A 14,845-nucleotide genomic window follows, 5' to 3' on the forward strand; every position below is an offset into this window, starting at 1 on the left:
GTCTTGGGGCTGGAGGTGCACCTGGAAGAGAGGGCAGGGGGAAGCAGGGCAGGGGCGATGGGTGAGGAGCAGCCTGTCACCCCACTGCGAGGGAGAAAAACCATGAGCTGGAGACAAGAGCTAGAGGCATTTTAGGGAGGCTCACGGGCTTCACCTTCCCCTCAGCCCAAAACAGCCCTGCCAAGAGCATTCAAGCTCATCGAGGTCCCCGTCTAGCCCATCGCCCACTTCAGCCAAGCATCAGCCTCTCTCCATGCCACACCTTCTCTTCCCTTCCCTCTCCCATCATAGGTAGCCCCACGACCCAGTGTAGGACAAACGGCAGGTACACACTGAGAAAACCCAAAGGAAAACGCAGAGGAGGAAGAGAAAGGGCTTCAGACTCACCTTCTTCCCAAGGAGATGGAGGTGAGAAGAGTGGATGAGAGAGTGAGGAGAAGGGCCCGCTTTTATACTGCTCCTGCACCGCCCCAGGCCCACAGTCACTGCACGCGGGCAGTAATTTTCCAACAGACTCACCTCCCAAGCAAAATAGCCTACCTAGTGCCACAGGTTGTGGTTTGGTTTCCATCGGTGCTGCCATTTCATTTCCTCATTGCTGACATGCTTGGTGTGCCATGCAGGCTCCTTTCATGTGCTGGGATGAGAGGCCCAAGGATACCCCGGGCAGGGTCATGTCTAACTGCTGGACAGGTCCACCTGGCATTGAATCAGGCAAAGCATGTGGAGGGCAACAAGAAGGTCTTCTTCCACGTAGGTCAGCAGCAAAAGCAAGCCTTGGTCAAAGGCAGCCCCAACCCTGAAGGGGGCAGCTTCCCTGGGGACAGGGCTTACAGCAAAGGTGGAGGTAACTCCAAGGTTTCCTTGCCTTGGTCTTGCTCTGGCAGGGTTTGCCGTCAAGAGATCGCTCTCCTGACATTCCTAGGAATATCTGGAACAGGAAAGACCTGCAGCAGTGGAGGATCGGGTCTGGGAGCATTTAAACCGATTGGACTGCCATGACTGCAAGCGACCTGCTGGGAGGCACCCGAGGGAGTCGGTTGGTGTCACTACAAGGTCGCTCTCAAGTCCCTTTGAAAGTCACAGCAGTCAGGGAATGCATCTGAGGACTGGAGGGAAGCCAGTGAGACTCTTACCAATGGGTAAAAGAGCTGACGGGAGGGAGTCAAGAACGTAGAGCCAGACTCTTCCGAGTCCTATCCAGTGAAGGAACAAGAGGTAACGGGCACATATTGAAATAGGGGAAATTCCAGGAAAACAGAAGAAACCACATTGTTAGTGTGAGCATGGTCAAGCACCGGCTGGGGGTGCCCGGATAAATTGTGGCTTCTCCATCCTTGTAGATATTCAGAGCTTGACAGGACTTGGCCCTAAGAACCTTCCAAAGGCTGACCGTGCTTTGAGCAGGGGCGGTTGGACTAGACGATCTCCAGAGGTCCCTTCCAACCTCAAGGATCCTGTGATTCTGTCATGGGCAAAAGAGAGGTGATGCACAGCTGCCACTGACAAGGATAAATTGCTTAGGAACATTGGAATCAAGGGCAGCCTTGGCTGTCACACCTGAGAAGCAGCGGAGTTCACGATGTGAACACAGGAAGGAAAGCCAGTAGCAGAGTGCTGTCCCTGGCTTTCAGGCATGCCAAATTGGGCCTAGTCAGGCAGCTGGTAGGTAGAATGCCATGGAGGCAGCTGTGAAGGGCAAAGGAGCTCAGAAAAGCTGGCAGCGCCTTAGGCACCTCATGGTCCAAGAGCAAGAAGGGTCCAGCCCGATACTCAGGAAAACAAATTCAATGTCTCAGCAGATCACCTTTGCCTAAGGTGGGACTCAAGGTGGGGAAGCAATGTCAAAAGGCAGCATCCTGGAGGTGGAAGGAGGAACGAGCTGCAAAGGAGGAATTTGGAAATAATTCCTAGGCATGTTGGGATGCTGTTAGGAAAGCCAACTCAGCCTGCATTGAGTCTTGCAAGGGGCATGAAGAGCAACAGGCAACAACCATCAAGAGCAACACAGAATCATAGAATCCTAGAATCGTTTAGGTTGAAAAAGACCTTTAAGATCATCGAGTCCAACCGTTAACCTAGCACTGCCAAGTCCACCACTAAACCATGTCCCTTAGCACTATATCTACCCATCTTTGAAATACCTCCAGGGATGAGGACTCAACCACTGCCCTGGGCAGCCTGTGCCAGTGCCTGACTACCCTTTCAGTGAAGAACTTTTTCCTAACGTCCAACCTAAACCTGCCCTGGCGCAACTTGAGGCCATTTCCTCTCGTCCTATAGCTTGTTACTGGGGAGAAGAGACCGACCCCCCACCTCGCTGCAACCTCCTTTCAGGCAGTTGTAGAGAGCGATAACATCTCCCCTCAGCCTCCTTTTCTCCAGGCTAAACAACCCCAGCTCCCTCAGCTGCTCCTCCTAAGACTTGTGCTCTACACCCTTCACCAGCTTCGTTGCCCTTCTCTGGCCACGCTCCAGCACCTCAATGTCCTTCCTGTAGTGAGGGCCCAACACTGAACCCAGTACTCGTGGTGCAGCCTCACCAGTGCCAAGTACAAGGGGATGATCACGTCCCCAGTCCTGCTGGCCACACTATTTCTGACGCAAGCCAGGATGCCCTTGGCCTTCTGGGCCACCTGGGCACACTGCCGGCTCATATTCAGCCGGCTGTCGACCAACACCCCCAGCTCCTTTTCCGCCAGGCAGCTCTCCAGACATTCTTCCCCAAGCCTGTAGCGTTGCATGGGCTTGTTGTGACCCAAGTGCAGGACCCAGCACTTTGCCTTGTTGAACCTCATACAGCTGGCCTCGGCCCATCGATCCAGCCTGGCCAGGTCCCTCTGTCGAGACTTTCTACCCTCCAGCAGATCAACACGCCCGCCCAACTTGGTGTCATCTGCAAACTGACTGAGGGTGCACTCAATCGCCTCCTCCAGATCCTTGATAAAGACAGTAAACAGAACTGGCCCCATACTGAGCCCTGGGGAGCAGCACTTGTGACTGGCCGCCAACTGGATTTGGCTCCATTCACCACAAGTTTTTGGGCCTGGCCATCCAGACAGTTTTTCACTGGATACGAAGAGTATCCAAGCCATGAATACCCAGTTTCTCCAGGACAATGCCACAGGAAACAGTGTCAAAGACCTTACTAAAGTCCAGATAGACATCCACAGCCTTTCCCTCATCCGCTAAGCGGGTCACCTCATCATTGAAGGAGGTCAGGTCAGTCAAGCAGGACCTGCCTTTCATAAACCCATGCTGACTGGGCCTGATCCCCAGTTGTCCTGTACGTGCCGCGTGAAGGCACTCAGGATGATCTGCTCCAGAGCCTTCCCCAGCACTGCTCCAGTGCTCCCCCACCCTCTGGGTGAAGAACCTTTTCCTAATATCCAACCTAAACTGGGACCTCCCTGGTTAGCCAGGACTGCTGATAGACGATGGAAAGTGGCCTGGTGAGCACCTCCGCCAGCTCCCTCAGTACGTCTGGCTGGATCCCATCCGGCCCCATAGACTTGTCCGTGTCTAAGTGGTGTAGCAGGTCACTAACCATTTCCCTGGGGATTACGGGGGCTTCATTCTGCTCCCTGTCCCTATCTTCTAGCTCAGGGGGCTGGGTACCCCGAGCACAACTGGTCCGACTATTAAAGACTGAGGCAAAGAAGGCATTAAGTACCTCAGTCTTTTCCTTCTCCTCTGTCACTAGGCTTCCCCCCGCATCCAATAAAGGATGGAGATTCTCCTTAGCTCTCCTTTTGCTGCTAATGCATTTGGAGAAACAATTTTTGTTGTCTTTTCCAGCAGTAGCCAGTTGGCAGCAGCCAAAGATTGACAGAGGAACCTGTGGGCCCGCTGCTGACGTGGGTAGCTGATTTCCTGAAGAGTGGACAGAGAGCAGGTTGGGGGGAGTCAATGCCTTCTCGCTCTCAGTATTCACCTACAAGGGCTCCCAGGCCGCTGTGCCCTCTGAAAGAGTTGAAGGAAGGAGGGGGAGGCCTCCCAGCAGTGGGCGGGCTTCAAATCAAGGACTGCCTGAGTCAAGTCAACCCGTACAAGCCAGCTGATGCACTGCAAGGCAGGGCTGCTGTAAAGGGCGACTTAGATGTGCTGGAGGACTGGGCCAAAGGAGTCTCAAAGACCTCACCTTCCTAGCCAAAGAGACCAGGCTGTGGTGAGGAGCTCTCTTGAATACTCCGTGGAGGGAAAGAAAGAGTTGCAAAAAACACCTCCCCACTGTCTGGGAATCATCCCCAGGTCTCAGGCGATACATCTTCTCCTGGCAGTAGTGCTTCAGCATGCCTTCTTTCCCATGCCCCAAAGGCCTCCTCAGCCAGGAGCACAACCCAGCACCATTGGAGAGGCAAGGAAACTTGCCCCAACTCCCTGAGCAGCGAGGGCTGGCGGGACCCTGCAGTGCCACGTGCCTGAGGATGCTCAGGCAGGGGATGTGCTCACAAGGGCCCTGGCTACAAAACCAGCTCTCAGACTACATCAAGGAGGCAATGCACTTCCCTGCCCTGCAGACATGGAGGCAGCTGGGACACGGCCCAGGAGGGCAAGGCAATGCCTTCAGTAGGCAAGCTTCCTGGGACAGACTCTCCCTCCCCATGGCGAGTCACACTCTAATTTCGGAATGGCCATGTGTCAGCCTTTTGGCGTGAGGCCAAGCCAGGAGTGCGTGTTGTCTGCAGGCCCGTGTCCCACGCACAGCTGAATTCCCCTCCGGCCAGGGCTGTTCCCTCCCTGCCTCAGGAAAATGAGCTCTGAGCACTGGGCTGTAGTCGAGTACACAGCTCCAGGCCAGGCCATTATGTATCATGCAGGTCAGGGTCCAAAGCGTGTGAACAAAACACATGGTGGGGTGAGGAGAGTGGGAGGAACAAGGCGCTGTCCCGACCCCCAGCACACCCTTCTGGTAGTGAGAGGGGAGGAACCCAACTCCACAGGGCTTGCTGAGGAACCAGGGTTTTGGGGAGGGCAATGGTCTCCTTCCACAAGCCTGCTGATTGCACTGCTTGGGGACCCCCAGAGACTGCCACGAGAGGGGACGCCTTTGCCAAAGAAACCAGCAAAAGTCTTCCCAGAAGGAGAAGCTTTCCTTGGGCGCAGGCGTTTGAAACCAGTAGCGCAGCCCACCTGCCTTTCAGGACGCTGCCAGGCAGTGCTCAGGGACTGCTGGAGCAAGCAAGGAGGCAGGCAGGGAGGGGGAAGGATGCAGCATGTCCTCATTCGCAGAAGCCTCTGGGCACCCAGGAGAGCACTGCATTGGTGGGAAGACATGCCCACCTTCCTGCACAGGCGTTGGAAAACAACCTCACCAGATTTCTCCAGACCCATGTCTTCCATCTGCACAGACACCTCCAGCACTTGCGGGCACATCTTCTGCCTGTACACCCATGATGCTGCTCAGGAAATCCTTGGGCCTCTCATCCCAATACTTCAAAAGAGCGTCCCTGGCCTACTGGTCATGGCAGAAATGAGGAAATGAAATGACGGTGTTGATGGAAACCAAAACACAACCTGTGCCATTAGGTAGCATATTTTGCTTGGGAGGTGAGTCTGTTGGAAAATTAGTGCCCGCGTGCAGTGACTGTGGGCCTGGGGCGGTGCAGGAGCAGTATAAAAGCGGGCCCTTCGCCTCACTCTCTCATCCACTCTTCTTGCCTCCACCTCCCTGGGAAGAAGGTGAGTTTGGAGCCCTTTCTCTTCTTCCTCCTCCTCAGCCTGCTCCTCCTTCTGCTGGGTCCTGAGGCTGCTTGCCATGGGAGAGGGAAGGGAGCAGAAGGTGGGACATGCAGAGAGGCTGATGCTTGGCTGAGGTATCTCCTGAGCTATGCGCTAGGTGAAGACCTCCCTGGGCTTAGTCACTTTTGGTGAAGCTCTTTTGGGCTGACGGAAAGGGGCGGCCTTGTGCTGGGGGGATAGGCTGCTCTTCAACCACCCCTCCTCCTCTCATTCCCCCTGCCCTCTCTCTCCCAGGCGCACCTCCAGCCCCAAGACATGTCCTGCTACAACCCGTGCCTGCCCTGCCAGCCCTGCGGCCCCACCCCGCTGGCCAACAGCTGCAATGAGCCCTGTGTCAGGCAGTGCCAGGACTCCACCGTCGTCATCCAGCCCTCCCCCGTGGTGGTGACCCTGCCCGGACCCATCCTCAGCTCCTTCCCGCAGAGCACCGCCGTGGGATCCTCCACCTCCGCTGCCGTTGGCAGCATCCTCAGCTCTCAGGGAGTGCCCATCTCCTCCGGGGGCTTTGGCCTCTCGGGCTTCGGCAGCCGCTACTGTGGCAGCCGGTGCCTCCCCTGCTAAAGCTGCTGCCTGCACTGAGGCCTCCACTCGGATCGACCTCGTTTCCCCCTTTTCACTCATTAAACTGCTGCTGCATCCCAGCCTGCGCTTCTCTCTCATCCTTTCCCCTAAAGATGCTCTCCCATGATGCCCACGCAGAGACATGTTCCTCAGGGCTGGTTCTGGGAGGGGCGTGTTGGGGATGATTTTGCACTGATTGTCAACCCAGGCTTGCAGTCAGCATGTTTAGTTGCGCACCGGGTGATCCTCTGGTTTCTAAAATTGTCTGCCTTTCTGCATCGCGGTGGAATTACCCGACATCGTTCAGTCACTACCATCCACTTTGTTGTGCACACCTCTTCTTTTTCCTTGGAAAGCTCAACACTGTGATGCGAGTAGTCAGCAGGGAATGTGGTATTGACAAGACATAGGCACTAGCTTCCCAGGAGAGGCCAGGACAACCCATCCTCACCATAGCATTCTCAAAGGAACAGAGGAACACAGTGCAGTGGGCTGCCTTGACAGCCGACCATAGTAGAATACAATCAGAGAATGGTTGTGCTTGGAAGAGACCTTGAAAGATCATCTAGTCCAAGCCCCCTGCCATGGGCAGGGATATCTGGCACTACCTCACGTCCCTCAAAGTTCCGTTGAACCTCACTTTCAACACTGCCAGTGATGGGGCAGCCCATCATTCTCGGGGCAACCTTTTCCAGTGTCTCACCACCCTCATCGTAATCCATTTCTTCCTTACGTCCAAGCTGCATCTACCCGATTTCAGTTTAAAACCTTCTCCTGTCCCTACAGGCCTTGATAAAATGTCTCTCTCCAACTTCCTTATAAGTCCCCTTTATATATTGAAAGGCTGCAATAAGGTCTCCCCAGAGCCTTCTCTTCTCCAGGCTCAACAACCCCACCTCCCTCAGCCTTTCTTCATAGGACAGCTCTTACATCCCCCAGATCATTTTTGTAGGCCTTCTCTGGACCTCAACTGGCATGCTCATGCACAATTTTTCAACCACCAGTGTCTCCAAGTCCTTCTTTGCAGGGCTGCTCTCAGCCGTTTATCCTCCAGTCTGTATTGATATGGAGGATTGCCCCAACGCAGGTGCAGGACCTTGCACTTGGCCTTGTCCAAGTTCCTGAATTTCACATCGGACCATTCCTCAAGCCTGTCAAGATCCCTCTGGACAGCATCCCTTCCCTCAAGCGTACCAGTTGCACCCCTCACCCTGGTGTCATGCACAAACTTGATGAGGGCGCACTCAGTCGCACTATCCATGTCATTGGTGAAGGCAGGAAACAGTCTTGGTCCCAGGACGGACCCCCGAAGGACACCAGTCGTCACTGGTTTCCACTTGGACCTGGAGACGTTGACTGTAACTCTTGGGATGCAGCCAAAGTGCTGTGCTTCAAATGTGTGCAGAAACAGTGCAGACAACACACCAAAGCTTTAGCTAGTTCTGCACAGTGCTTGCTCACCATCAAGGCCGTCTCTCTTTCTCACTCTGCACCCCCCACAGCAGAGGCTAGGGGTGGGCAAGCACCGGGGAGGGGACACCACCAGGACGGCTGACCTGAATTGACCACAAGGCTATTGCATGCCACATAACATCACGCTCAGCAATAAAATCTTGCGCAGTCTTTCCAAAGGAGCAGCTCTTGGGAGAATGCATGGGCCTGAGTCTGCTGCTGCTAGGTGGTGGGTGATTGCCTTTGCACCACTTGGTTTTCTCCCTTCTTTCCCCTTCCCCTCTTAGACTGGCCTGATCTCAGCCCGAGGGTATTTCGCTTTCTTGCTCTTCCAATTCTCCCCCCATCCAAATGGGACAACGGATTGAGAGAGCTGCTGCGGGGTGCTTAGTACTAGTCAGGGGCAGCACACCACACAGGCCCACGGGCAGCGCATGCCCTCCTTGCCCTGCTCCTTCCCGCTCTGTGCCCAGGCTTTCCTGGGAATGTTTCTGCAGAGAGGGGAGCAGGGAGAGACCCGCGCCAGGAAGAGAGGCAGCGGGTGTGGGCTGAGTGTCTCAAAGGGCTGTCCAAGAGCTCTCCAAAGCAGTGCGCAGACCAGCAGCAAAGGCTGCGGAGAGACTTGCCGCCGACAAAGGGGAGCAGCTGAACTGCTGCAGGACACAGCCGCGCGAGATGATACTTCTCCACCCAGAGCCCTGATCAGAAGCTGCCTTGGTAGTAACCAGCCCTGTCTCCCCACGAATCCTTCGGCCCCTGACAAGCAGGGCCACGAAAGGTGCTTTTGCGGCAACCCCATCAAAACAGGTGCGACTCCCAGCACTCTTCCCGCACACCAAGGACTGTCATCAACATCCTGGGCTATATGAGCAGGCGTGCAGACAGCAGAGCGATGGGAGTGGTGATCGCCCTCTGCTCAGCACTCACCTGACGCCATCTAGAACACTGTTTCGCGTTTTGGGCTCTAATGCAAGAAAGACCTTGACTGAATGGAGGGAGTTCAGCGGAGGGTGGGCTGGATGGTGAGGGGGCTGGAGCACTTGGTTGGGGAGGAGAGGCTGAGGGCACAGGGCTCGCTGAGCACGGAGAAGAGAAGGCTTTGGTGGGAGACCTAAAATCATCTCTGCAGTAGCTATGGTCATTCAACTGCCTCGGGTCACTCTGTCCAGCCCCAGAGAGGCACAGAAGTTCAGAAAGCAGATGGTCACACTGAGCATGGCTAAGCATATTCGAAGCAAGCCTGTGTTAACAATCACGGCAGAACCACCTCTAATGACCTCCTCCCAGACCCACCCCTGAGCAACATCTCTCTTCCTGGGCACCTTGGCAAAGTGTCTGCAGGGGAAAGGACGAGGCAAAGGCATGGGCTGGCATGCAGCAGAACTTTAATGAGGCAAGAGGGAAATGAGGTCAAGACGGGTGCAGGTCCCCGTGCAGGGAGCACCAGGGGCATATATGAATCGGCGCCCCATGGCTGTGGCAGAGATCCCGCCAGGTCTCCATCTGCCTGCCCCAGAGACAGAACAGGGCCAGCAGTTCTGCCCTAGGCTGGCTTTGTGGGGCTCACAGCCCACGGGAGTGCAACAGAACAAGGACACAGGAGGGAAAGGAGAGAGCGGAAGAGGGAAAGGGAGGCATGGGCCATGCTTTCGGAGAGCCCAGGCTGGCCCCGTCCTTTTGCAAGGGGTGCTGGCGTTGCTCAGTTCCTCAGGAAACAAGTCGATGCTCTGTCCCCAGTCCGGTACCATCTTGTGGGTCCCTGGGGGCCTTCCCCAGGGCCATCGCCAGCAGCTTTAGCAGGGGAGGCAACTCCTGCCACAGTAGCGGCTGCCGAAGCCCGAGAGGCCAAAGCCCCCGGAGGAGATGGGCACTCCCTGAGAGCTGAGGATGCTGCCAACGGCAGCGGAGGTGGAGGATCCCACGGCGGTGCTCTGCGGGAAGGAGCTGAGGATGGGTCCGGGCAGGGTCACCACCACGGGGGAGGGCTGGATGACAACGGTGGAGTCCTGGCACTGCCTGACACAGGGCTCATTGCAGCTGTTGGCCAGCGGGGTGGGGCCGCAGGGCTGGCAGGGCAGGCACGGGTTGTAGCAGGACATGTCTTGGGGCTGGAGGTGCACCTGGAAGAGAGGGCAGGGGGAAGCAGGGCAGGGGCGATGGGTGAGGAGCAGCCTGTCACCCCACCGCGAGGGAGAAAAACCATGAGCTGGAGACAAGAGCTAGAGGCATTTTAGGGAGGCTCACGGGCTTCACCTTCCCCTCAGCCCAAAACAGCCCTGCCAAGAGCATTCAAGCTCATCGAGGTCCCCGTCTAGCCCATCGCCCACTTCAGCCAAGCATCAGCCTCTCTCCATGCCACACCTTCTCTTCCCTTCCCTCTCCCATCATAGGTAGCCCCACGACCCAGTGTAGGACAAACGGCAGGTACACACTGAGAAAACCCAAAGGAAAACGCAGAGGAGGAAGAGAAAGGGCTTCAGTCTCACCTTCTTCCCAAGGAGATGGAGGTGAGAAGAGTGGATGAGAGAGTGAGGCGAAGGGCCCGCTTTTATACTGCTCCTGCACCGCCCCAGGCCCACAGTCACTGCACGCGGGCAGTAATTTTCCAACAGACTCGCCTCCCAAGCAAAATAGCCTACCTAATGCCACAGGTTGTGGTTTGGTTTCCATCGGTGCTGCCATTTCATTTCCTCATTGCTGACATGCTTGGTGTGCCATGCAGGCTCCTTTCATGTGCTGGGATGAGAGGCCCAAGGATACCCCGGGCAGGGTCATGTCTAACTGCTGGACAGGTCCACCTGGCATTGAATCAGGCAAAGCATGTGGAGGGCAACAAGAAGGTCTTCTTCCACGTAGGTCAGCAGCAAAAGCAAGCCTTGGTCAAAGGCAGCCCCAACCCTGAAGGGGGCAGCTTCCCTGGGGACAGGGCTTACAGCAAAGGTGGAGGTAACTCCAAGGTTTCCTTGCCTTGGTCTTGCTCTGGCAGGGTTTGCCGTCAAGAGATCGCTCTCCTGACATTCCTAGGAATATCTGGAACAGGAAAGACCTGCAGCAGTGGAGGATCGAGTCTGGGAGCATTTAAACCGATTGGACTGCCATGACTGCAAGCGACCTGCTGGGAGGCACCCGAGGGAGTCGGTTGGTGTCACTACAAGGTCGCTCTCAAGTCCCTTTGAAAGTCACAGCAGTCAGGGAATGCATCTGAGGACTGGAGGGAAGCCAGTGAGACTCTTACCAATGGGTAAAAGAGCTGACGGGAGGGAGTCAAGAACGTAGAGCCAGACTCTTCCGAGTCCTATCCAGTGAAGGAACAAGAGGTAACGGGCACATATTGAAATAGGGGAAATTCCAGGAAAACAGAAGAAACCACATTGTTAGTGTGAGCATGGTCAAGCACCGGCTGGGGGTGCCCGGATAAATTGTGGCTTCTCCATCCTTGTAGATATTCAGAGCTTGACAGGACTTGGCCCTAAGAACCTTCCAAAGGCTGACCGTGCTTTGAGCAGGGGCGGTTGGACTAGACGATCTCCAGAGGTCCCTTCCAACCTCAAGGATCCTGTGATTCTGTCATGGGCAAAAGAGAGGTGATGCACAGCTGCCACTGACAAGGATAAATTGCTTAGGAACACTGGAATCAAGGGCAGCCTTGGCTGTCACACCTGAGAAGCAGCGGAGTTCACGATGTGAACACAGGAAGGAAAGCCAGTAGCAGAGTGCTGTCCCTGGCTTTCAGGCATGCCAAATTGGGCCTAGTCAGGCAGCTGGTAGGTAGAATGCCATGGAGGCAGCTGTGAAGGGCAAAGGAGCTCAGAAAAGCTGGCAGCGCCTTAGGCACCTCATGGTCCAAGAGCAAGAAGGGTCCAGCCCGATACTCAGGAAAACAAATTCAATGTCTCAGCAGATCACCTTTGCCTAAGGTGGGACTCAAGGTGGGGAAGCAATGTCAAAAGGCAGCATCCTGGAGGTGGAAGGAGGAACGAGCTGCAAAGGAGGAATTTGGAAATAATTCCTAGGCATGTTGGGATGCTGTTAGGAAAGCCAACTCAGCCTGCATTGAGTCTTGCAAGGGGCATGAAGAGCAACAGGCAACAACCATCAAGAGCAACACAGAATCATAGAATCCTAGAATCGTTTAGGTTGAAAAAGACCTTTAAGATCATCGAGTCCAACCGTTAACCTAGCACTGCCAAGTCCACCACTAAACCATGTCCCTTAGCACTATATCTACCCATCTTTGAAATACCTCCAGGGATGAGGACTCAACACTGCCCTGGGCAGCCTGTGCCAGTGCCTGACTACCCTTTCAGTGAAGAACTTTTTCCTAACATCCAACCTAAACCTGCCCTGGCGCAACTTGAGGCCATTTCCTCTCGTCCTATAGCTTGTTACTGGGGAGAAGAGACCGACCCCCCACCTCGCTGCAACCTCCTTTCAGGCAGTTGTAGAGAGCGATAACATCTCCCCTCAGCCTCCTTTTCTCCAGGCTAAACAACCCCAGCTCCCTCAGCTGCTCCTCCTAAGACTTGTGCTCTACACCCTTCACCAGCTTCGTTGCCCTTCTCTGGCCACGCTCCAGCACCTCAATGTCCTTCCTGTAGTGAGGGCCCAACACTGAACCCAGTACTCGAGGTGCAGCCTCACCAGTGCCAAGTACAAGGGGATGATCACGTCCCCAGTCCTGCTGGCCACACTATTTCTGACGCAAGCCAGGATGCCCTTGGCCTTCTGGGCCACCTGGGCACACTGCCGGCTCATATTCAGCCGGCTGTCGACCAACACCCCCAGCTCCTTTTCCGCCAGGCAGCTCTCCAGACATTCTTCCCCAAGCCTGTAGCGTTGCATGGGCTTGTTGTGACCCAAGTGCAGGACCCAGCACTTTGCCTTGTTGAACCTCATACAGCTGGCCTCGGCCCATCGATCCAGCCTGGCCAGGTCCCTCTGTCGAGACTTTCTACCCTCCAGCAGATCAACACGCCCGCCCAACTTGGTGTCATCTGCAAACTGACTGAGGGTGCACTCAATCGCCTCCTCCAGATCCTTGATAAAGACAGTAAACAGAACTGGCCCCATACTGAGCCCTGGGGAGCAGCACTTGTGACTGGCCGCCAACTGGATTTGGCTCCATTCACCACAAGTTTTTGGGCCTGGCCATCCAGACAGTTTTTCACTGGATACGAAGAGTATCCAAGCCATGAATACCCAGTTTCTCCAGGACAATGCCACAGGAAACAGTGTCAAAGACCTTACTAAAGTCCAGATAGACATCCACAGCCTTTCCCTCATCCACTAAGCGGGTCACCTCATCATTGAAGGAGGTCAGGTCAGTCAAGCAGGACCTGCCTTTCATAAACCCATGCTGACTGGGCCTGATCCCCAGTTGTCCTGTACGTGCCGCGTGAAGGCACTCAGGATGATCTGCTCCAGAGCCTTCCCCAGCACTGCTCCAGTGCTCCCCCACCCTCTGGGTGAAGAACCTTTTCCTAATATCCAACCTAAACTGGGACCTCCCTGGTTAGCCAGGACTGCTGATAGACGATGGAAAGTGGCCTGGTGAGCACCTCCGCCAGCTCCCTCAGTACGTCTGGCTGGATCCCATCCGGCCCCATAGACTTGTCCGTGTCTAAGTGGTGTAGCAGGTCACTAACCATTTCCCTGGGGATTACGGGGGCTTCATTCTGCTCCCTGTCCCTATCTTCTAGCTCAGGGGGCTGGGTACCCCGAGCACAACTGGTCTGACTATTAAAGACTGAGGCAAAGAAGGCATTAAGTACCTCAGTCTTTTCCTTCTCCTCTGTCACTAGGCTTCCCCCCGCATCCAATAAAGGATGGAGATTCTCCTTAGCTCTCCTTTTGCTGCTAATGCATTTGGAGAAACAATTTTTGTTGTCTTTTCCAGCAGTAGCCAGTTGGCAGCAGCCAAAGATTGACAGAGGAACCTGTGGGCCCGCTGCTGACGTGGGTAGCTGATTTCCTGAAGAGTGGACAGAGAGCAGGTTGGGGGGAGTCAATGCCTTCTCGCTCTCAGTATTCACCTACAAGGGCTCCCAGGCCGCTGTGCCCTCTGAAAGAGTTGAAGGAAGGAGGGGGAGGCCTCCCAGCAGTGGGCGGGCTTCAAATCAAGGACTGCCTGAGTCAAGTCAACCCGTACAAGCCAGCTGATGCACTGCAAGGCAGGGCTGCTGTAAAGGGCGACTTAGATGTGCTGGAGGACTGGGCCAAAGGAGTCTCAAAGACCTCACCTTCCTAGCCAAAGAGACCAGGCTGTGGTGAGGAGCTCTCTTGAATACTCCGTGGAGGGAAAGAAAGAGTTGCAAAAAACACCTCCCCACTGTCTGGGAATCATCCCCAGGTCTCAGGCGATACATCTTCTCCTGGCACTAGTGCTTCAGCATGCCTTCTTTCCCATGCCCCAAAGGCCTCCTCAGCCAGGAGCACAACCCAGCACCATTGGAGAGGCAAGGAAACTTGCCCCAACTCCCTGAGCAGCGAGGGCTGGCGGGACCCTGCAGTGCCACGTGCCTGAGGATGCTCAGGCAGGGGATGTGCTCACAAGGGCCCTGGCTACAAAACCAGCTCTCAGACTACATCAAGGAGGCAATGCACTTCCCTGCCCTGCAGACATGGAGGCAGCTGGGACACGGCCCAGGAGGGCAAGGCAATGCCTTCAGTAGGCAAGCTTCCTGGGACAGACTCTCCCTCCCCATGGCGAGTCACACTCTAATTTCGGAATGGCCATGTGTCAGCCTTTTGGCGTGAGGCCAAGCCAGGAGTGCGTGTTGTCTGCAGGCCCGTGTCCCACGCACAGCTGAATTCCCCTCCGGCCAGGGCTGTTCCCTCCCTGCCTCAGGAAAATGAGCTCTGAGCACTGGGCTGTAGTCGAGTACACAGCTCCAGGCCAGGCCATTATGTATCATGCAGGTCAGGGTCCAAAGCGTGTGAACAAAACACATGGTGGGGTGAGGAGAGTGGGAGGAACAAGGCGCTGTCCCGACCCCCAGCACACCCTTCTGGTAGTGAGAGGGGAGGAACCCAACTCCACAGGGCTTGCTGAGGAACCAGGGTTTTGGGGAGGGCAATGGTCTCCTTCCAC

At 55.5% G+C, this 14,845-nt stretch overlaps 2 protein-coding genes across 2 annotated transcripts; one reads left to right on the top strand and one right to left on the bottom strand.

Annotated features, from left to right (window-relative positions):
- Window positions 1-5,997: 5,997 nt before the first annotated feature.
- On the top strand, window positions 5,998-6,303 carry LOC309599964 (feather keratin Cos1-2-like; the record flags this gene model as incomplete). Its single annotated transcript, XM_082331907.1, has 1 exon — window positions 5,998-6,303. One exon carries the CDS (start codon window positions 5,998-6,000, stop codon window positions 6,301-6,303), a length of 306 nt encoding a protein of 101 aa, XP_082188033.1.
- Window positions 6,304-9,548: 3,245 nt separating this feature from the next.
- Window positions 9,549-9,854, bottom strand: LOC309599813 (feather keratin 1-like; the record flags this gene model as incomplete). Its single annotated transcript, XM_082331645.1, has 1 exon — window positions 9,549-9,854. One exon carries the CDS (start codon window positions 9,852-9,854, stop codon window positions 9,549-9,551), a length of 306 nt encoding a protein of 101 aa, XP_082187771.1.
- Window positions 9,855-14,845: the final 4,991 nt, after the last annotated feature.

The sequence above is a fragment of the Platalea leucorodia genome (genome assembly GCF_965183815.1).
Source record: "Platalea leucorodia genome assembly, chromosome: 22".
Classification (NCBI taxonomy): domain Eukaryota; kingdom Metazoa; phylum Chordata; class Aves; order Pelecaniformes; family Threskiornithidae; genus Platalea; species Platalea leucorodia.